Source organism: Bos javanicus, chromosome 18, assembly GCF_032452875.1.
Source record: "Bos javanicus breed banteng chromosome 18, ARS-OSU_banteng_1.0, whole genome shotgun sequence".
NCBI lineage: Eukaryota > Metazoa > Chordata > Mammalia > Artiodactyla > Bovidae > Bos > Bos javanicus.
The window spans coordinates 522,822-547,391 of record NC_083885.1 but is presented as its reverse complement, the minus strand read 5'-3'; the positions used below and the strand labels follow the sequence as shown (position 1 = coordinate 547,391).

At 35.8% G+C, this 24,570-nt stretch overlaps 1 protein-coding gene and 1 pseudogene across 1 annotated transcript; both read right to left on the bottom strand.

The window, feature by feature from the left end:
• Positions 1-7,888: 7,888 nt before the first annotated feature.
• LOC133229916 (olfactory receptor 4P4-like) lies at positions 7,889-8,861 on the bottom strand (annotated as a pseudogene).
• A 9,849-nt stretch (positions 8,862-18,710) lies between these two features.
• On the bottom strand, positions 18,711-20,780 carry LOC133229835 (olfactory receptor 4P4-like). The gene is made up of 3 exons (XM_061386618.1): positions 20,369-20,780; positions 19,660-20,100; positions 18,711-18,720 (listed from the first exon to the last, which is right to left on the bottom strand). Exons 1-3 carry the CDS (start codon positions 20,725-20,727, stop codon positions 18,711-18,713), a joined length of 810 nt encoding a protein of 269 aa, XP_061242602.1. The 5' UTR covers positions 20,728-20,780.
• Positions 20,781-24,570: the final 3,790 nt, after the last annotated feature.

Genomic DNA, 24,570 nt, shown 5'->3' with positions numbered 1-24,570 from the left:
TATTGGAGCTTCAACCTCAGCATCAGCCCTTCCAATGAACACCCAGGACTGATCTCCTTTAGGATGGATTGATTGGATCTCCTTGCAGTCCAAGGGACTCTCAAGAGTCTTCTCCAGCACCACAGTTCAAAAGCATCAATTCTTCAGCGTTCAGCTTTCTTCACAGTCCAACTCTCATATCCATACATGACAACTGGAAAAACTATAGCCTTGACTAGATGGACCTTTGTTGGCAAAGTAATGTCTCTGCTTTTCAATATGCTATCTTGGTTGGTCATAACTTTCCTTCCAAGGAGTAAGCATCTTTTAATTTCATGGCTGCAGTCACCATCTGCAGTGATTTTGGAGCCCCCCAAAATAAAGTCTGACACTGTTTCCACTGTTTCCCCATCTATTTCCCATGAAGTGATGGGACCAGATGCCATGATCTTCGTTTTCTGAATGTTGAGCTTTAAGCTCAACTTTTTCACTCTCCCCTTTCACTTTCATCAAGAGGCTTTTTAGTTCCTATTCACTTTCTGCCATAAGAGTGGTGTCATCGATACTCTTCAGGATCTCTGCCTCGATGGCAGCCTGCAGACGCCCTGGCCTGAATTCTCCCCCTGGAGATAAGGGCTCACCAGCATGACGTGTGCTCTTTCAATGCACCCTACAGGTCACGGGTGCTGAGCACTCTAAAGTAAGCTCCTGAAGCCCCCTCACCAGTTGCTTAGGGACATGCTAATCCCATAAAGTAAATTAAAAAAAAAAAAAAAAGAGTGGTGTCATCTGCATATCTGAGGTTATTGATATTTCTCCCGGCACTCTTGATTCCAGCTTGTGCTTCTTCCAGCCCAGCGTTTCTCATGATGTACTCTGCATAGAAGTTAAATAAGCAGGGTGACAATATACAGCCTTGACATACTCCTTTTCCTATTTGGAACCAGTCTGTTGTTCCATGTGCAGTTCTAACTATTGCTTCCTGACCTGCATATATGTTTCTCAAGAGGCAGGTCAGGTGGTCTGGTATTCCCATCTCTTTCAGAATTTTCTTTTTTTTTTTTTTTAATTTAATTTTATTTTTTTAAATTTTATTTTATTTTTAAACTTTACATAATTGTATTAGTTTTGCCAAATATCAAAATGAATCCACCACAGGTATACATGTGTTCCCCATCCTGAACCCTCCTCCCTCCTCCCTCCCCACAGTTGACTATGCCAAAGTCAAATGCTTTGGCATAGTCAATAAAGCAGAAATAGATGTTTTTCTAGAACTCTCTTGCTTTTTCAATGATCCAGCGAATGTTGGCAGTTTGATCTCTGGTTCCTCTGCCTTTCCTAAAACCAGCTGGAACAACTGGAAATTCATGGTTCAAGTATTGCTGAAGCCTGGCTTGGAGAATTTTGAACATTAGTTTGCTAGCATGTGAGATGAGTGCAATTGTGTGGTAGTTTGAGCATTCTTTGGCCTTTCCTTTCTTTGGGATTGGAATGAACACTGACCTTTTCCAGTCCTATGGCCACTGCTAAGTTTTCCAAAGTTGCTGGCATATTGAGTGCAGCACTTTCACAGCATCATCTTTCAGGATTTGAAGTAGCTCAACTGGAATTCCATCACCTCCCATAACTTTGTTCATAGTCATGCTTCCTAAGGCCCATTTGACCTCACATTCCAAGATGTCTGGCTCTGGGTGAGTGATCACACCATTGTGATTAGCTCGGTCATGCAGATCTTTTTTGTACAGTTCTTCTGTGTATTCTTGCCACCTCTTCTTAATATCTTCTGCTTCTGTTAGGTCCATACCATTTCTGTCCTTTATCAAACCCATCTTTGCATGAAATATTCCCTTGGTATCTCTAATTTTCTTGAAGAGATCTCTAGTCTTTCCCATTCTGTTGTTTTCCTCTATTTCTTCTACTTATGTTTCTAATATAATGAAAAGAGTAAAAATAAAATATTTCACAGAAATTAATTTATAAAAACTATTAGAATTGTATTCTAATAGTATTATTATAAATAAGGTATACATTTCTTTTTTTTTCTTCCAATTTTATTTTATTTTTAAACTTTACATAATTGTATTAGTTTTGCCAAATATCAAAATGAATCCGCCACAGGTATACATGTGTTCCCCATCCTGAACCCTCCTCCCTCCTCCCTCCCCATACCATCCCTCTGGGCCGTCCCAGTGCACCAGCCCCAAGCATCCAGCATCATGCATCGAACCTGGACTGGCAACTCGTTTCCTACATGATATTTTACATGTTTCATTGCCATTCTCCCACATCTTCCCACCCTCTCCCTCTCCCACAGAGTCCATAAGACTGTTCTATACATCAGTGTCTCTTTTGCTGTCTCGTACACCGGGTTATTGTTACCATCTTTCTAAATTCCATATATATGCGTTAGTATACTGTATTTATGTTTTTCCTTCTGGCTTACTTCACTCTGTATAATAGGCTCCAGTTTCATCCACCTCATTAGAACTGATTCAAATGTATTCTTTTTAATGGCTGAGTAATACTCCATTGTGTATATGTACCACAGCTTTCTTATCCATTCATCTGCTGATGGACCTCTAGGTTGCTTCCACGTCTTGGCTATTATAAACAGTGCTGCGATGAACATTGGGGTACACGTGTCTCTTTCCCTTCTGGTTTCCTCAGTGTGTATGCCCAGCAGTGGGATTGCTGGATCATAAGGCAGTTCTATTTCCAGTTTTTTAAGGAATCTCCACACTGTTCTCCATAGTGGCTGTACTAGTTTGCATTCCCACCAACAGTGTAAGAGGGTTCCCTTTTCTCCACACCCTCTCCAGCATTTATTATTTGTAGACTTTTGGATCGCAGCCATTCTGACTGGTGTGAAATGGTACCTCATAGTGGTTTTGATTTGCATTTCTCTGATAATGAGTGATGTTGAGCATCTTTTCATGTGTTTGTTAGCCATCTGTATGTCTTTTTTGGAGAAATGTCTATTTAGTTCTTTGGCCCATTTTTTGATTGGGTCGTTTATTTTTCTGGAGTTGAGCTGTAGGAGTTGCTTGTATATTTTTGAGATTAGTTGTTTGTCGGTTGCTTCATTTGCTATTATTTTCTCCCATTCTGAAGGCTGTCTTTTCACCTTGCTAATAGTTTCCTTTGATGTGCAGAAGCTTTTAAGGTTAATTAGGTCCCATTTGTTTATTTTTGCTTTTATTTCCAATATTCTGGGAGGTGGGTCATAGAGGATCCTGCTGTGATGTATGTCGGAGAGTGTTTTGCCTATGTTCTCCTCTAGGAGTTTTATAGTTTCTGGTCTTACGTTTAGATCTTTAATCCATTTTGAGTTTATTTTTGTGTATGGTGTTAGAAAGTGGTCCAGTTTCATTCTTTTACAAGTGGTTGACCAGATTTCCCAGCACCACTTGTTAAAGAGATTGTCTTTAATCCATTGTATATTCTTGCCTCCTTTGTCGAAGATAAGGTGTCCATATGTGCGTGGATTTATCTCTGGGCTTTCTATTTTATTCCATTGATCAATATTTCTGTCTTTGTGCCAGTACCATACTGTCTTGATAACTGTGGCTTTGTAGTAGAGCCTGAAGTCAGGTAAGTTGATTCCTCCAGTTCCATTCTTCTTTCTCAAGATCGCTTTGGCTATTCGAGGTTTTTTGTATTTCCATACAAATTGTGAAATTATTTGTTCTAGCTCTGTGAAGAATACTGTTGGTAGCTTGATAGGGATTGCGTTGAATCTATAAATTGCTTTGGGTAGTATACTCATTTTCACTATATTGATTCTTCCAATCCATGAACATGGTATATTTCTCCATCTATTAGTGTCCTCTTTGATTTCTTTCACCAGTGTTTTATAGTTTTCTATATATAGGTCTTTAGTTTCTTTAGGTAGATATATTCCTAAGTATTTTATTCTTTCCGTTGCAATGGTGAATGGAATTGTTTCCTTAATTTCTCTTTCTGTTTTCTCATTATTAGTGTATAGGAATGCAAGGGATTTCTGTGTGTTGATTTTATATCCTGCAACTTTACTGTAGTCATTGATTATTTCTAGTAATTTTCTGGTGGACTCTTTAGGGTTTTCTATGTAGAGGATCATGTCATCTGCAAATAGTGAGAGTTTTACTTCTTCTTTTCCAATTTGGAAAATCAAAAAAGAAATCAAAATTTGCATAGAAACGAATGAAAATGAAAACACAACAACCCAAAACCTGTGGGACACGGTAAAAGCAGTCCTAAGGGGAAAGTTCATAGCAATACAGGCACACCTCAAGAAACAAGAAAAAAGTCAAATAAATAACCTAACTCTACACCTAAAGCAACTAGAAAAGGAAGAAATGAAGAACCCCAGGGTTAGTAGAAGGAAAGAAATCTTAAAAATTAGAGCAGAAATAAATGCAAAAGAAACAAAAGAGACCATAGCAAAAATCAACAAAACCAAAAGCTGGTTCTTTGAAAGGATAAATAAAATTGACAAACCATTAGCCAGACTCATCAAGAAACAAAGGGAGAAAAATCAAATCAACAAAATTAGAAACGAAAATGGAGAGATCACAACAGACAACACAGAAATACAAAGGATCATAAGAGACTACTATCAACAATTATATGCCAATAAAATGGACAACGTGGAAGAAATGGACAAATTCTTAGAAAAGTACAACTTTCCAAAACTGGACCAGGAAGAAATAGAAAATCTTAACAGACCCATCACAAGCATGGAAATTGAAACTGTAATCAAAAATCTTCCAGCAAACAAAAGCCCCGGTCCAGACGGCTTCACAGCTGAATTCTACCAAAAATTTAGAGAAGAGCTAACACCTATCCTGCTCAAACTCTTCCAGAAAATTGCAGAGGAAGGTAAACTTCCAAACTCATTCTATGAGGCCACCATCACCCTAATACCAAAACCTGACAAAGATCCCACAAAAAAAGAAACCTACAGGCCAATATCACTGATGAACATAGATGCAAAAATCCTTAACAAAATTCTAGCAATCAGAATCCAACAACACATTAAAAAGATCATACACCATGATCAAGTGGGCTTTATCCCAGGGATGCAAGGATTCTTCAATATCCGCAAATCAATCAATGTAATACACCACATTAACAAATTGAAAAATAAAAACCATATGATTATCTCAATAGACGCAGAGAAAGCCTTTGACAAAATTCAACATCCATTTATGATAAAAACTCTCCAGAAAGCAGGAATAGAAGGAACATACCTCAACATAATAAAAGCTATATATGACAAACCCACTGCAAACATTATCCTCAATGGTGAAAAATTGAAAGCATTTCCTCTAAAGTCAGGAACAAGACAAGGGTGCCCACTTTCACCATTACTATTCAACATAGTTTTGGAAGTTTTGGCCACAGCAATCAGAGCAGAAAAAGGTATACATTTCTAATATAACATTAGAAATAAGAACAATAGCAAAACAATTTTGAGCAGTTTCTATTCTAAGAATGATATTACACACTTCCTTTCAGCATCACAATTAGCTTATGAACTAGTTACTAATATCTCTAAACAACAGAGAAAAAAAAAATAAGGTCTTTTCAGGGCCCCTCACTTAGTAAGATATTTATCTGCATGCTTCCTGTTCACTTGTTACTAAATTCATATTTTAATAAATCACTTGAATCATAACTGCCATCTACTGCCATAACTACCATCTACTGCCATAACTGCCAACTATTATTAGTACAATTTTAGAGTAACTCAACATTTTATAATAATAATTTTATTGGAAAACAAACTCTTTAAACCTAAGGTAAACTATTAAAAACTAAAACACTTGTTTATAATTTTCTATTGCTTCAAGATACCTTTAATGAACTAATGCAAACTAGCATACACCATGATGTATATTTCATAATAATTCACAGAATTAGCTAGGTTATCAATTGCTCTAATAACAATTTTCAAAAAATTTTTAGTATTTAGTAATTAAAAAAATTATAATTCATATTCTATATGAATGTTTCCCTTACTTCCACATTTGAACTCCTCTGAAATTTTTCATTATACACTGTGCTATGATATTATTTTGTCTTTCCCTATATGGATTCATTTACATATTCAGTCTATCTATAATTTTTTTCCTTTCACACGTGCTGCTGCTGCTGCTAAGTTGCTTCAGTCTTGTCTGACTCTTTGCGACCCTATGAACCATAGCCTGGCAGGCTCCTCTGTCCACGGGATTCTCCAGGCAGGAATACTGGAGTGGGGATGCCATGCCCTCCTCTAGGAAATATTCCCCACCCAGGGATTGAGCCCACATCTCTTCCTTTTCCTGCATTGGCAGGTGGATTCTTTACTACTAGCTCCACCTAGGAAGCCCCTATACATGCGCAATATAATACATTATTCATCCCCTTCGAGTTATTTTCATGATGTCAAGTGAATCTTATTTTGTTAAAGAATTAAAAATAAAATTCAATTATTTAAGACTCAATTCAGTTATTAAGAGATACTTCTTAATTCTATATATATCTAGGGATATCAAAGTGTATAGAAATTCTATGGAAATTGAAGATGTGTACCCTTTGTTTTGGGCTTCCCAGATGGCACTAGTAAAGAATGTTCCTGCAATATAGGAGATGCAGGAGGCCTGGGTTGGATCCCTGGGTGGGTAAGATCCCCTGGAGGAGGGCACAGCAATGCAACGGTAATGGAAAACCAAAAGTATACACTAGATTGAATAGTTTCAGTACTATCATTTACTTTTGTTTTTACAATCCCATTGTCTTCAACTAAGATAACATGCAGATTCTGCAGTGTTCCTGCCACTAACATTTTTACTAGTAGAGTATCCATACATCTCAGACATTGAAAAGTGGGCAGCCATCCTATGTGCTTGATATAATCTGATTTTATGTCCATTATTTCAGCATAATTATTAGCAGACCTCTTCTTTTTACATTCAAATTATCTCAATTTGAGCAATAAATCATATAGCTACTCTTTTTATTTCCAAACTAATTTTTCAGTATATATGAAGATATTGTTATGGTAAAAGGTTATATAATTATTAATTTTTGTCATTTTCAAGATGATTTCATTAAAATCCCTTTTTTAATTTATTTATTTTAATTGGAGGCTAATTACTTTACAATATTGTATTGGTTTTGCCATACATCAATATGAATCTGCCACGGGTGTACACGTGTTCCCAATCCTGAACCCCTCTCCCACCTCCCTCCCCATATTATCCCTCTGGGTCATCCCAGTGCACCAGCCCCAAGCATCCTGTATCCTGCATCAAACCTGGACTGGTGATACATTTCTTATATGATATTATGCATGTTTCAATGCCATTCTCCCAAATCATCCTACCCTCTCCCTCTCCCACAGAGTCCAAAAGACGAAACATGCTCCAATTTTTATATAGTGATTCTCACATAAATCACATTTTTGTTGTTCATTTCCTACATTTTTGCTTTTCAAAGAGTTGCAATGAATATGGGAAGTCCTCAGGTGAGTAGAAAATAAGACTTTAAATTTCAGATACTCCTTTTTTATGAGACTGCAGGGAGTATAGCAAGGTTCTATGGACTTTCTGTCTGAGATGATCAACATGAGTATAGCTTATGTACATTTGGAGATTCGTTTCATGGAACTAAAATAGGGGAGATTAGAATGGTAACCTCCATTTAGCAACTCAAGGAAAGAGGAAAAAAAAAAAAGCAAAGTGTAACTTCAACAAGGAAATGATGACTCCTATTACTAGGGGAAGATGTTAATAAGAAACATGGATTGATAGAAGAAAGGATTTCAACTAATGCTAGTGTTTATGCTTAGTTTTCCTAGTGTAAATTCCATTGTTTATTAAACTAAAGTAAGCAAATATCACTTGAATAGGATGTGTAATGAGGAGGCAAAGTGACTTCAGATGATTTACCTTGCAATCAAAAATGGTTTCTGGCACCACATCTTCCTCAGGGCATTCTTCATCTCTGCATTTCTGAGAGTGTAAATCAGAGGGTTGAACATGCGAGTAATGAGGGTGTAGAAGAGAGCAAATACCTTGTCTTCTGGAGACGTTGTGGCTGGTCTAATGTAAATGAAGAGAATAGGCACAAAAAACAGAACCGCAACTGTGATGTGGAAAGAGCTTTGTACCAGGTTTCTGTAGGGTAAGACTTGATGGTGTATAATATCAAAATGTAGGACAGCACCACGACTACAAGATCACCAACCCCATCATGCCTGCACTGGCCACCACTAGGATCCCAACTCCGTAGGTATCCATGCAGGCCAGTTTCAGCAAAAGATAAATGTCACAGAAATAGTGATCTATTTCACTGGGGCCACAGAATGGTAAGTTAATGGTGAGGAGACCCTGGACAAAGGAGTGCAGAAATGCCCCAGCACAACAAGCACTGATGATGGCACAGCATTTGTGCCTGCTTAGGATGACGGTGCAGTGCAGGGGCCTGCAGATGGCCTCATAGCAGTCAGAGGCTGTCACAGTGAGGATATAGATTTCAATCCTCCCAAAAAAGTGCATGGCAAAAAGCTGCACCATGCAGTCAGTATATGAAATTGTGCTACTTTCTGCCAGCAAGTCAGTGACTAACTTGGGTGTCACTGTTGAGGTATAACACAGATCTGATCAAATCAGATCAGATCAGATCAGTCGCTCAGTTGTGTCCGACTCTTTGCGACCCCATGGATCGCAGCACGCCAGGCCTCCCTGTCCATCACCAACTCCCGGAGTTCACTCAGACTCACATCCATCGAGTCAGCGATGCCATCCAGCCATCTAATTCTCTGTCATCCCCTTCTCCTCCTGCCCCCAATCCCTCCCAGCATCAGAGTCTTTTCCAATGAGATCTGATAGAGCAAGGTAATTAAGGAAGAAATGCATGGGTTGATCATTTATCTGACTGCATGTGATAGAAATCATGATGAGCAAGTTCCCCATCCAAATAGCTATGTAACAAAATAAGAATAGTAGGAAGCACGCATGTTTGATTTTCATGTTCTGGGAAAGTCCCAAGAGAATGAATTCAGTGATATTACTGGTATATTTTGTGGTCTAATACAGTGACGAGTCAGTGAGTTTGCCTGAAAGAAAAGGACAGGTTAGCATGAGAAATATTGACTATGCATGATGTCAATCAGAGTGAGTGTTGGAGAAATACATTCATTTAGTAAATTAGCTTCCTATACTAATATTTTTAAACAGTTAATTCTAAACTTTGTATGAAAATCTTGCCATATAATATGGCAGATCTGATTATTTTCTAGAGTGAAAGAGAATAGTGTTTATAAGTACACTTGCTCAAGTATAAACAAATATGCACAGTCATCTTACGTATGGGATGAAATGTGAGCTTAGGAAAGATACGTTTCTTTTCCTGAAGTAGCTTGTTTGCTTAGGAGATTCAAACAAGCATACTTAAAGTGAAGGGGGTAAAGTAAGTTGTGCAATTGCAGGATAGAACTGTATCTTTATTTAAAATGTTGATAATTTTCTTGTGGAATGTGGTTTTTTTTAATTTTTTATTTGTTTTTTTATTATTATTTTTTTATTCAATTTTAATTAAAAAAAAATTATACATGTGTTCCCCATCCTGAACCCTCCTCCCTCCTCCCTCCCCATACCATCCCTCTGGGTCGTCCCAGTGCACCAGCCCCAAGCATCCAGCATCGTGCATTGAACCTGGACTGGCATCTCGTTTCATACATGACATTTCACATGTTTCAATGCCATTCTCCCAAATCTTCCCACCCTCTCCCTCTCCCACAGAGTCCATAAGCCTGTTCTATACATCAGTGTCTCTTTTGCTGTCTCGTATACAGGGTTATCGTTACCATCTTTCTAAATTCCATATATATGCGTTAGTATACTGTATTGGTGTTTGTCCTTCTGGCTTACTTCACTCTGTATAATAGGCTCCAGTTTCATCCACCTCATTAGAACTGATTCAAATGTATTCTTTTTAACGGCTGAGTAATACTCCATTGTGTATATGTACCACAGCTTTCTTATCCATTCATCTGCTGATGGACATCCAGGTTGTTTCCATGTCCTGGCTATTATAAACAGTGCTGCGATGAACATTGGGGTACACGTGTCTCTTTCCCTTCTGGTTTCCTCAGTGTGTATGCCCAGCAGTGGGATTGCTGGATCATAAGGCAGTTCTATTTCCAGTTTTTTAAGGAATCTCCACACTGTTCTCCATAGTGGCTGTACTAGTTTGCATTCCCACCAACAGTGTAAGAGGGTTCCCTTTTCTCCACACCCTCTCCAGCATTTATTGCTTGTAGACTTTTGGATCGCAGCCATTCTGACTGGTGTGAAATGGTATCTCATAGTGGTTTTGATTTGCATTTCTCTGATAATGAGTGATGTTGAGCATCTTTTCATGTGTTTGTTAGCCATCTGTATGTCTTCTTTGGAGAAATGTCTATTTAGTTCTTTGGCCCATTTTTTGATTGGGTCATTTATTTTTCTAGAGTTGAGCTGTAGAAGTTGCTTGTATATTTTTGAGATTAGTAGTTTGTCGGTTGCTTCATTTGCTATTATTTTCTCCCATTCTGAAGGCTGTCTTTTCACCTTGCTAATAGTTTCCTTTGATGTACAGAAACTTTTAAGTTTAATTAGGTCCCATTTGTTTATTTTTGCTTGTATTTCCAATATTCTGGGAGGTGGGTCATAGAGGATCCTGCTGTGATGTATGTCAGAGAGTGTTTTGCCTATGTTCTCCTCTAGGAGTTTTATAGTTTCTGGTCTTACATTGAGATCTTTAATCCATTTTGAGTTTATTTTTGTATATGGTGTTAGAAAGTGTTCTAGTTTCATTCTTTTACAAGTGGTTGACCAGATTTGTTTTTTTTTTTTAAATATTGCACTAAATCATTATTATCTTTATTAGTGGGTTGCTTGCACACAAGACAAATGACTCATTTGCATCACTGAAGAAAAGCTACGACAAATCTAGACAGCATAAAAGATTTCACTTTATCAGTATGGGTCTATATAGTCAAAGCTATGGTTTTTGCAGTAGTCATGTACAGATGTGAGAGTTGGACCACAGAGAAGGCTGAACACCAAACAATGGAGGCTTTCGAACTGTGATGTTGCAGAAGGCTCTTGAGAGTCTGGAGAGCAAGGAGAACAAACCAGTCAATCCTAAAGGAAATCAACCCTGAATATTCATTGGAAGAACTGATGCTGAAGCAGAAGTTCCAAAATTTTGTTCACCTGATGTGATGAGATGACTCACTGGAAAAGACCCTGATGCTGGGAAAGATTCATGGAGGTAACAGAGAGTGATATGGTTGGATGGCATCATTGACTCAATGGACATGTATTTGAGCAAACTCCAGGAGACAATGAAGGACAGGGAAGCCTGGCTTGGTACAGTCCATGAAGTCACAAAGATTTGTACATGCTTAGCGACTGGACAAGAAGAAGCCCTGATTCTGGAAAAAAGTCTGATATATTTACAAGCATTGTGGACAACAGTAAAGAAAATACTGTATCAGGTGAAGCAAAAGTAGCTGTGGCATTTTTTAAAAATTTAAATTAGGAAAAATAACAGTAATTATACATAAAATTGAGAAACAAATGTTGCCAAAATGACTAATAACAATAATATAGAGGTGAATGGCACTTGCTTTATAGGGCTCAGGCTTCAATAATCTTTATAATAGAATATTTTATAATTTGATTAATTATAATGTCCCTGCTTTGTTATCTTTTAGGTTACAATGATTTCTTTAAGAAATAATGACAATTTCATAAATGAATATCCCAAGAAAATATTTTTTGGAATATCATGCATATTATTAGTATTTCTATAATCAGAAAAATAAGTAAAAGTTACTTTCTTAAATAGTTTTAGTTTAGGTTGTAGATACTTTCATTTCCAATTAATTTTCCAATATGCTTCTATAGTTTATAAGCATATTTTTAGTCCAAGAATTTAAGATCATTTTGATAATTTGCTCATATGATCCTGGAGGAAAGCATATTCTTACTGAAAAAAAAAAAGAGTAGAAACATTCCATTAATTCATAGGCAGGATAGTTTGAAAATCTGTCTCTCTCATGTTAACTAGATGCTATCTTAACAAAAATGGGAAAATAATTAGAATGCTTAATTAGTTTCCTTTTTTTCCCTTCAATGCCTCTCCTAGACAGCCTCCAACTTAACATCAGAGACTTCATGATCATGCTATTCAAATTATAACTTACATTTATAATACCTCATTATTTCCAATTTCCTTTGTTAATATTAGTTACTGATTTTATATATACAAGATCCTCATTTTCATATTTATGTGATTTAAAGAGAACATTTCATATGATAAACTACAAGGACTAAAATTGCTGCTAAGACAAATTCACTACTTATGACAACAATTTTCTCCTTTTTAATATGAGCATTTCTAGTATAAATATAAATATTTCATGGTAGTGCAAGTAAAATTAGCAGGTACATACTGTGCAATGGACACTGATTATTTTCTCTTTCACTTTGTTTTTCTTCATATCATTGTGTATAGATTGAGTATCTCATATAGCATAATAAAAAATAAACAAAAGTGTGCTGAAATATTAATAGCTAAAAATGAAGCCATTGCAATTCATATCAAATTGATTTTTATTACAGGTCTTTCACAGACATAAAAGATAAGTAATGATAATAATACCTAATATTTCCTGGAAGGAGTTTTAAGCATTTCATATGAATTGAACCATTAATCCAAATAAGCATCCAGTGATCATTTTATTATCTCTTTTTTGTAAAAATGAAAGCCAAATACTTAACAATTTGGGTAAATACTGATAAATACTGAAGACTGTTTTTAGGTTTAATTTTCTTTCACTATCCAGATATTGCTAATTTGGTTGTCAGGTACAAACTAGTCTTATGATTCTAGGGACATGTTATTTTTGTTTGTTTGTTTTTGTTATGTCTTTCAAAATCAAGTTGTCTCACACAAAAAGTCGTGAATAAACTGAAAGTTTCCCAACAGTTTCAAAGTTTTCTCTTAACACCTGTACCAATTCTTGGCTAAACTAATTATATTTGCTCTCTGTGTAACTGTTCATCCTGTTCTCAATCTTCCTGAATGAGTTTGCTCTACCTTTACATTCAGTATCCTCTGATACTAAGGTTTTCTATATTGTAAAGTTTTTGCTTTTTTAATTACTCACTAAATACATATTATGCAGGGTAGCAAAGGAGGCAGAAGAGTGATGAATCTCTATATCAGTACATTCCCTTATTTCATCTATACCCCTTTTTCTCTTTAAGATTTTTTTCTCTTCTGTCTTAAGTATAAGTTTTTTTCTTCTCTTCTTTAATATAACCCCTATGTGGCACAAATGCTATCATTTCGCCATGAATTTCTCAAAATCATACCAAAAATTTGCTTAATTTGACATCTGTGAGGCATATGACAAAGGGAATTAACATATGTAATCAGCATGTTTATAGGTAAAATTTAATTTAAATTGTGTATGCAAAATTTATCTTTTGTATTTGAAAGTAATTATTATTTACTATAGGTTGATTGAAATTTTACTTACCAGTTGATTATCTCATTAGATAAAATCCTTTATCTCTGAATAAATGGTAGCAATGTTCTTAATGCAGTCAGAATTTAACCACACTGCTAAAGTTAATGAAATTTATCTTAAAATCAGCTCACATGAATCCTGGATCTGGGACTTTTCTGCTGTCCTTACAGAAATAGGAATTGCTCTCCTGATTTTTGAAATTAAAATCATCTAAATTTTTAGATGATCTAAAAATCATTTAGATTTTTAAAACTGTACCATCACTGGCATTTATGTTGAATAGTGCTTTTGTTTTCTACCAAAAGTTACATCTCCTCTGTGGTTCTGGGAATGGAAATGTACACATAAGCCTTCTGTTTGATTTCCAAGAGGTATTTAAATAGATGACCTTGGAGATTATAACCCCCAACCTCCTTCTCACTTTTTGTAAGGATGAGACAGCTCCCCAAAGAAAAGCTGGCCAAGTCCTTAAAAAATAGTTATGTCACAGCTATTAATTCCTTATACTTTGAGGAATGTGAGTACAAACTGAAAGCCTACTTTTGGTCAATACTGAGACTATAAATCATGTCCTTTATGTTGAAACAAAATTTGAGGAAGAACTAAGAGATAATGTCTGAACAGGGGAAATATTAGAAAATACTGAAGAAGCCAAAGGCCAAGAAAATCAGAAATGGGCTTTTTATTTTATTTTTTGATGTGGATCATTTTTAAAGTCTTTATTGAATTTGTTACAATATTATTTCTGTGCTTCTGTTTTATGCTTTGGGTTTTTGGTCATGAGGCATGTGGGATCTTAACTCCCCAATCCAGGGATCAAACCCACACTTCCTGCACTGGAAGGCAAAGTCTACTGAACTGTCAGGGAAACTCCAGACCAAGTTTCGAAGTTTGGTTTACTATGGAATAAACTGTTTGGAAAAAGAAAGAAAAACATTCTGTGTGTTGCTTCAAATTTAAAACACCCTCCCAACCTCACTAGATGCTTTATTGTATAGTTTTACTTTTCAGCTTGTTTAAAATATGTGCTTATTGCAGTAGAAACTTAACTGCATTGTCATCAGATGAGGTGGTCAAAGTAATGTGTATTTGAAGAAAATTAATTTGTAGCACAACATGTGATATTTAAAAAATTAATCTCTGTGTGCTTAAATGGAATGCACATTCTGGAGTCTCTGGTTCAAGTGAACTGTGCTGTCCATGAGATCTCACCAGGTTTATAAGCCTCTATTTCCATAGAATATACAAATTTCTATTTCCATAGAATTTTTGTAGTTTCTTAATGTTATGAAATCTCATTAACACTATCGACATACCTTTTTCTGTTACTTTTGCTCTGACACTAATATGAATACTACTTTTCTTTTCATTAGTACTTACCCAATCTTCTTCCTTTACTTTTAACCACTTGGCATCTTTATTGTTTAGGTTAATCTCTTTAAATTGTATGGTGGTGGTGGCTTAGTTGCTAAGTTGTGTCCAATTCTTGCGACTCTATGAACTGTAACTTGCCAGTCTCCTCTGTCCATGGGATTTTCCAGACAAGAATACTGGAATGGGTTGCCATTTCCTTCTCTAAGGGATCTTCCCAACCCAGGAATTGAACCTGGGTCTCCTGCATTGCAGGTAGATTCTTTATGGACTGAGCTAAGAGGGAAGCCCGTTTAAAATATATGACTATATTTAAAAGTCTAGTCTGATAATTATTATCTTTTAGCTCAATAATTTAAATCAAGAAGTCTGACATATTTTCATGGATTCATTTCTATAGTTCTATATCTGTTTTATATTTTTAATATATTTTTTATTTTTAATCTGTCCTCTTTTCTTGTCTTTTAAAAAGAAATTTGTTTGTTTTCCCCTCCTGAAATTTTGGAAATTTTCATTTCTGTCATTGCTATAGAAATTTGTCACATGTGAATCTTATTTATTATTTAAAATAAGATTTTTTTCTTAGTTTCTGTGGCAGTCCATACAGCTTAAGGGGAATAACCTTCACTGATATTGTCACTAAGGTGAAGATACCAGATAGTGTAACAAGAATTTTATAAAATAGAGTAAAAAGGGTTCTGTGAACAGCAATTTATGATAGATCAGTAAGTCCCAAGAAATATACTTCTTTTTTTCAATAAGAATCATAGGATTTTTGAAGCAGTTGACCTCAAGTGAAAGCACTTCACTGCTAGAGATAAGGTGGTCCCAGGCCATCTTATACTGGTCTCCATGGGAACAAAGGTTCACACTATGTTTGTTTCCACAGTTCCTAAATGAACAGCTAAAATAGACACTCTTGATGACAGAATGATTCTTATTATGCCCAAATGTAAGCCCATGGAATATAATTTCTCTATCATTACCATGTAGCTAAAATAACACCATATCTCTGACAGACATCCATATATTAAGGTCACCAAAATAGCAACAACAAAAACAAAACATAAACAATAGGGAGCATTAATTGCTATTACAAGTGCTTTTCAAATTACTTGTTTAGCTTGTGAATAGATATACTTTGAACACTGACAATGGATGTTCATAAATTACTTAGATGATGACTTCAACTGTACCTCCTGCTTCAGATTCAGTAATTTGAACAAAAACTCATGTTAATGTCTAAGGATTAGGGTCTCTGAGGCAAAAGAGTATAGACCTTCCCAAGTGAAAAACTAATATGCCAGCAAATGTGGAAAACTCAACAGTGGCCACAGTACTGGAAAAGGTCAGTTTTCATTCCAATCCCAAAGAAAGGCAATGCCAAAGAATGTTCAAACTACTGCACAATTGCACTCATCTCGCATGCTAGCAAAGTAATGCTCAAAATTCTCCAAGTCAGGTTTTAACAGTACATGAACCATGAGCTTCCAGATGTTCAAGCTGGATTTACACAAGGCGGAGGAGCCAGAGATCAAATTGCCAACATCTTCTGGAAAAAGCAAGAGAGTTCTCAAAAAACATCTACTTTTGCTTTATTGACTATGCCAAAGCCTTTGACTGTGTGGATCACAACAAACTCTGGAAAATTCTGAAAGAGACGGGAATACCAGACCACCTGACCTGCCTCCTGAGAAAAGTATATGCAGGTCAAGAAGCAACAGTTAGAACCGGACATGAAACAACAGACTGGTTCCACAGAGGGACAGGAGTATGCCAAGGCTGTATATTGTCACCCTGCTTATTTAACTTCCATGCACAGAATATCATGCAAAAAACCAGGCTGGATGAAACACAAGCTGGAATCAAGATTGCTGGGAAGAAATACCAATAACCTCAGATATGCAAATGATACCACTCTTATGGCAGAAAGTGAAGAGTAACTAAAAAGCCTCTTGATGAAATTGAAAGAGGAGAGTGAAAAAGTTGGCTTAAAACTCAACATTCAAAAAACTATGATCATGGCATCCGGTCCCATCACTTCATGGCAAATAGATGGGAAAACAATAGAAACAGTGAGAGGCTTTATTTTTTTGAGCTCCAAAATAACTGCAGATGGTGACTACAGCCATGAAATTGAAAGAAAAGCTATGACCAACCCAGACAGTATATTAAAAAGCAGACATTACTTTGTCAACAAAGGTCCATTTAGTCAAAGCTTTGCTTTCCAGTGGTCATGTATGGATGTGAGAGTTGAACCATAAAGAAAGCTGTGTGCCAAAGAATTGATATTTTTGAACTGTGGTGTTGGAGAAGACTCTTGAGAGTCCCTTGGATGGCAAGGAGATCAAAGCAGTCAATCTTAAAGGAAATCATTCCTGAATATTCTTTGGAAGGACAGACATTGAAGCTGAAACTCCAATACTTTGGCTACCTGATGTGAAGATCTGACTCATTGGAAAAGACCCTGATGCTGGGAAAGATTGAAGGCAGCAGGATAAGGGGACAACAGAGGATGAGATGGTTGAATGGCATCACCGACTTGATAAGCATCAGTTTGAGCAATCTCTGGGAAATGGTGTTGGACAGGGAAGCCTGGTGTGCTGCACTCCATGGGGTCATAAAGAGTCAGACACAACTGAGCAGCTGAACTGAACTGAATTGAAGTGAAAAACAGAGTGGTAAATTTTCCCCCACGAAGAAGCTCAGTGATTGCCAGCAACACATCATCAAGTGAGAATGATGAATAATCTAAGAGGTTAGGTTTGAACATGTCTCATACACTTAAGAAATGTTCATGAAACCCTTGCCAAATTGTCCCTCAGTCAACAACTGTGATCTTATGGTGAGTTGGCCAAGGAGGAAACACATGATTGCATCTGTTTGCCTTTAGTTCTACCATAAAATCTGGCACTGACTCAACATGGAATGTTGTAGCATTACAGCCTCAAACATGAATATTCCCAAAAAGATAACAGTGAAGAAATTCTTCTCAGGAGTCAAAACCTCAGCCAATGGATTTGATTGTCTAGTTTGTATAGACAACGAGATGTCTAGATGTGTAGGACTGTTCCTAAACATGGCATTTGCTAATGGTTTCACTGGACATTTAACTATTTAGAAAGCATAGCATAGAAAGTGTGAAAATTAGTAATAGTTTTTCACAGCTTCTGTACTATACAGAAGCCCAAACTAGTCCATTGAAAACCCACACATACAGGACAGATGTGGAGTTTTATGGCCAGCAGCTCAGGTGAGGTCCCAGCTCACAGACAACCTCAACTTCCAGGAATGCAATTCAAGGTGTTAAGATTTCAGCTTCCAGTTAATGAGCTTTTAAAAAAAATTAATTTATTTTTTATTGAAGGATAATTACTTCGCAGAATTTTGCTGTTTTCTGTCAAACTTCAATGTGAATCAGCCATAGGTATACATATACCCCTTCTTCTAGCTCCCTCCCAACTTTTGAATTATCTAAGCTGCAACCCCGGACATCATGGAACTTAGATAAGCCATCTTCAGTATATCTAAATTCCTGATCCCAATCACAGAAACAAAGACTAATTTAGCATTGTATATTTTTCATACATTTAATTACATACTATTTTTTTTCTTTTTAAAGTTTTGAGCATTAATTTTACAATCTCTTCTTATTGTGACAGATTATTCAAGAAAGATTGCAACCTGAACTAGAAGAGAAACTAATGTTGTCCAGAAGGTTTAGGATTTGCATTCCTTTTTGGGAGAGAGAGAGACTATCTTTGAAGGAGCATCTTGTTTGGCAAAAACATAGAGATGTTATTGTTTTTTATAAGAAGATTCAAATTTAATGTAGAAGAGTGGTAATAAACTCTAAGTAGCCAAAGGAGTTAAATGTTACACTCATTTACCTATTAGCCTCAACTCAAAAATTCTCCTTTAAATGCTCTCCTCTGAGAAGCTGGAAGTAAAATCTCACAATATTTGTCCTCTATTAGATGACTTCCTATTAGTTTATGTTGTTAAGAGCAGCCTAGAATAAGATTGACAATCCAAAGGAGAGAATTGGCTATATGCTACTAGAGAATTTATGTTTCAGTAATTAAGAGTGCTTATTTTATATTGGTCTGATATTTTAAGAGGGTTTGCCTGTTAGCTCAGATGGTAAAGAATCTGCATGCAAAACAGGAGACCCATGTTAGATCTCTGGGTGGAGAGTATCCCCTGGAGAAGAGAATGGTTGCCCACTCCAGTATTCTGGCCTCCAGAATTTCATGGACAGAGGAATATGGCAGGTTACAAAGAGCTGGACATGACTGCAAAGAGCTGGACATGACTGTCACTTTCACTTTAAGAACCGACATAATTATTTTACTCAAATCTAGTAAATTTGAATAAAACTTATCAATACTTCCACTTCCCACTATTCTCCACCTACCATTTCCTAGAAAATTAAGCATTTCAAAAGAAAAAAAAAAACCTTTCATATATATATAGGAAGAAATAAAATATTTTATTGCACAGTCAAAATACAATGTCAAATTAAGGAATTCTTGAGACAGGTATGGGAAGAGAAAAGAGGGAAAATAAACATGAAAAAAAATTAAATTTCCCAACCAGGAGAGACCTGAGAAAATGCTGAAGATTCTATACCCAGCTTTTGCAATCACTGTAAACTCCTTGTATATCATCCCATATTATCCAGGGCTCATGATATTTCTAGCCCTAAAGTGACTTTCTGAAATATTTTTTTCATGCCTGTTACTGCCCTTTCTTAAGCAATTGATGATACCACACTTTCTTCACAGCATTCTTTATCTCCAAGTTTCTCAATGTACAGATAGATCAGAGGGTTGAACATGGGAGCAATGATGGTGTAGAAAAAAGTAAACACTTTGTCTTCTGGAAAAGTTTCAGCTGGTCTAATGTAGATGAAGAGGACAGGCATAAAGAAGAGGACCACAATGGTGATGTGAAAACTGCAAGTGGAAAGAGCTTTGGTGCAGCTCTCTGCAGGGTAATCCCTGATTGTGTGTAGAAAATAAGAAGTCATCAAAATCACAAAAGTCACCAAAGCAATCAGACCTGAATTAACAACTACCAGGAGACCAATCCTGTATATATCCATGCAAGCCAATTTCAGCAAAGGATACACATCACAGAAGTAGTGATCAATCTCACTGGGGCCACAGAATGGTAAAAAGATGAAACTAGCACCACTTTGGAAGCCCTGAAGATGATTGGTAATGCATATCAAAAACAAGAAAAATGGACTCATCACTTATCTCTGAAATTTCACTTTAAAGCTTCTTTCCTATAGAATATGCAGGTGTCTGCAAAAATTATGAGATTATATTTGTTTCAACATTTGTAAAAAAAAACAAAAAACTAAAAATCATCTACATATACAGGAGATTTGTTAAACAAAAGGTTTAATAAATGAGATGAGCAATCAAAAAAAAAAAAAAAAAGATGGTGAGAAGAAACTGACTGGCAGAGGGTATCAGTCCCCCAGTACAACAAGCTATGATGATTGTCTTACACTTTGCTCTGCTCATGATGATGGTGTAGTGCAGGGGCTTGCAGATGGCCACATAGCGGTCATAGGCCATCCCTGTGAGGATAAAAATCTCAATGGCTCCAAGGAAGTGAAGGATAAAAAGCTGTGTCATGAAGTTACTATAGGAAATGGTCTTCCTTTCTGCCAGTAAATCAATCATTAGTTTGGGTGTCACCGTTGATGTGTAGCAAAGGTCAGAGAGTGAGAGGTAATTAAGGAAGAAATACATAGGTTGGTCAATGAGAAGACTCCATCTAATAGAAATCATTATGAGAAAATTTCCCATCTAAATAGCAATGTGCTGCTGCTGCTGCTAAGTCGCTTCAATCATGTCCGACTCTGTGCAACCCCATAGGTGGCAGCCCACCAGGCTCCCCCGTCCCTGGGATTCTCCAGGCAAGAACACTGGAGTGGGTTGCCATTTCTTTCTCCAATGCATGAAAGTGAAAAGTGAAAGTGAAGTCACTCAGTTGTGTCCGACTCTTAGCGATCCCATGGACTGCAGCCTACCAGGCTCCTCCATCCGTGGGATTTTCCAGGCAAGAGTACTGAAGTGGGGTGCCATTGCCTTCTCCAAAATAGCAATGTAGGAAAATAAAAAATAAGACAAAGCAGAAGATTTCAAAGTTCTTATTTTGAGATAGTCCCAAGAGAATAAACACAGTGACATTATTTCTATTTTCCATGGTCCAGGGCAGTAAAAAGGCATAACAGTCCCTTGAAAGACATAATGCATAAGTTGATACCAGAAATATTCATGGATAAGATCTATGATAACACTAATGTCTGCTATTTCGGTTATTTGCAAAAATGAAAATAGAGTTTTACATGTAGATAAAAAGAACTTTTGGTTACCAAGGGGAAATGAGGGAGACATAAACTGGGAGACTAAAATTGACATAAACAACCTATTATAAATAAAATGGATACTAATAAGGACCTGCTTTGTAACACAGGAAACTCTGCTCAGTACTCTATAATGACCCATTGGGAAAAGAACATAAAAGAAGAACGGATATACCTATGTGTATAACTGATTAACTTTGCTGTATAGCAGAAAGTAAACACAACATTGTAAATCAACTCTAGTCCAATAAAATTAATTAAAGCACAATAATATCATGAAACTATGTTTAATGAAAATAATTCCAGCTTCACAAAATGAAAATTTTATAGTATTTTTTGTTTCTGATTAGTTTCATGATTTTCACAAGTCCATCTTTAAGAAGATTAGGTTCAAAATAAATGTTAATAAATATAAATACATTTGATCAATCAGTCAAATTATTTAAAAATAATGATTAGTTGCCAAATATTTCCCACTTCTAAAAAATATACAAGTTCTTGAAAAGAAACATTGCTCTGTATGTCTACAAACTCAAATTTGTTAAAGACACAATTAAGCATAAGTATTACAAAGTTTACCTTTAATGATACAGAAGAAAGTATAAAACCTAAAAATATTCACTAGTAGAAAATATCCCGCTTCAAAATAATTTTAAAATGAGGTAGAATATAAAATTAAATATTTATTTATATAATGATGCATGTATATTTACAAAGAGGAGATGGAAACTATGTAAGAAGCCAATGCAATTGGTTTGGAAAAGTTTGATTGCTTAGTTATATTTTTATTACTGTTTTGAGATAGTAAAGTTCTAACATTTTATAACAGAAGTATGTTTATTTCTGGCACATCATTAAAAATCATATACTAAATCGACCACAGAATAGAATGGTAGCTAAAACTAAAAACAGAGAATCAAAAGGAAGTTTTACCTTCACGACTTTGCCCTTAACTCACTGTATCATATTTTAAGAGCAACAATTTTCTCAGTGGTTTGAATTAGAGTATGGCTTTCTCCTCCTTATTTGTCTAAGACTTTTCCAGAACCCATGTGTAAAAATTTTACACTGTATAGTTCAGAGAAAAAGTGCATGGGAGGTGTGTGGGAAAGGCTTTCTGAAGACAAACATTTGGGGTCTAGAATCCATTATTAATTATACTATGGTGTGTGAAATTGGTACAAAACACTTTATTCCTCTAAACTTAGGCTATCTCTCATTGAAAAAGACCTTGTTGCTGGGAAAGATTGAAGGCAAAAGAAGAAGAGGGTGGGTGGATGAGGATGAGATGGTTAGATAGCATGACCAACTCAATGGACATGAATTTGAGCAAACTCCTGAAGATAGTGAAGGACAGGGGAGCCTGGCGTGGTGCAGTCCATGGGGTCGCAAAGAGTCAGACATGACTTAACAACTGAACAACAACATTTGTAAAATGGTGAAATATTTTATATTTTGTCACAAAACACTCAAATCAATAAATAGTCATTGTTTTATTAGCCATTGAAGTAATAATCAATATTTTTATTATATGTATTCTTGTGTTACCAGTGAGGCTGTCAATAATAAAGTTAACTAAATATAACTTTCATATAGAAATTGAAGTTTAAAGCCATATAATTATTTTAAACTGGAAGAAAATGTTGAGGTGTACTAGACAAATCCTCTAGTTCTAAATAGAAGGGATTTTAATTAAAAGCTTATGGAAAATATTAAAAAATGAATAAACACTTCATAAACAATCTGTTAAATCATATGGATTTAATATGGATTTGACATATGGAAATACAAACAATTCACTTGGGATTGACCATAGCCTCTGAGAATGTAGCTTGTGTCTCAATACTAATGACAAATATTACATAGAACTGGTAACTACATACTCCAAGTATTCTTGCTATCAATGTGGATCCCAAAATACACTATAAGTAACTAAAACCTTTTTTTAAAGTTTGTTACATATCTTCTGCCCTAATCTTGTAGCTATATTTTATCAGTTAATTTATAAATTCTCTGCTTATCACACTGTTTTACAGACAAAATTAATTCTGTCACATCCAAAAAGAAAAAGTCCTTAAAGCCTTAAAACAATTAAATTATATCTATGGTAAAATTTTAAGATTTAAAATTAGTTTACAGTGTAGCTATTGAAAAGTAAGGTTTCATGCCTCCAGTGATATTATAGAAATATTTCCTCATCTCTCTCTCTCTCTCCCCTATATAAAGGTTAATCTAAAATGACATTTAAAATACTGATTTGGTCAACTTGAAGCAATCACTTGTTCATTTGAATAGACGTAAACAAAGCCATCGGAGAAGGCAATGACAACCCACTCCAGTACTCTTGCCTGGAAAATCCCATGGACGGAGGAGCCTGGTAGGCTCCAGTCCATGGGGTCACGAAGAGTCAGACACAACTGAGCGACTTCACTTTCACTTTTCATTTTCATGCATTGGAGAAGGCAATGGCAACCCACTCCAGTATTCTTGCCTGTAGACTCCCAGGGACAGAGGAGTCTAGTGGGCTGCAGTCTATGGGGTTGCACAGAGTCGGACATGACTGAAGTGACTTAGCAGTAGCAAACAAAGCTACTTTGAATTATGGGCATGGGAAAAAACAACAGGTTGAAAAAATTTTCCCACCCTCAAATTAAACAGGAACATTTTAGTTTATACATAAATAAATTAAGCCTATAAAGAAACTAAGGCTTTACAACAATTTACCAAAGCCAACTGTTCTGTCTCCATTTCATACAGTATTAATGTTTCTTCTAATTAAATTTTACTTTCCAACCAAACAGTTTTGTTAAACATGTGTTTGATCTCACGTTTTCTCAATTCTCAAGGCCACAAACATTTCTTTAATTCCTTCTCGGTAGTTTTCTCTTTTTGCTAACTTCCCATACAGATGTATCCCACAATGCTTAAAGTAGTGCTTAGATGTCTAGCTTCTCAATTTTAGTGGGAGAAGATCTCTAGCTTTTATTTTTGACACAGTCATCAGTTTCAAGTGTGAATTCTTAACTACATTTCCTGTAACATTTTTCTGTATCTAAATTGTAGAGAAATAGCTTCTTCCCTAAATAATTCAGAGAATTGTGAGGTTCAAATTTTAAAATAGATGGAAACTTTGAAAAAAGTAAAACAGTAAGCAAATGAAACAGTCTAAATTCAATTTGATATATATACCAAATGATGAATACAATCTTGACAATTTAATAAGATATTCTTCAGTTAAGATTTTACACAACCCTGGGGTTCTCCACTGTTATTAAAGGTAAAG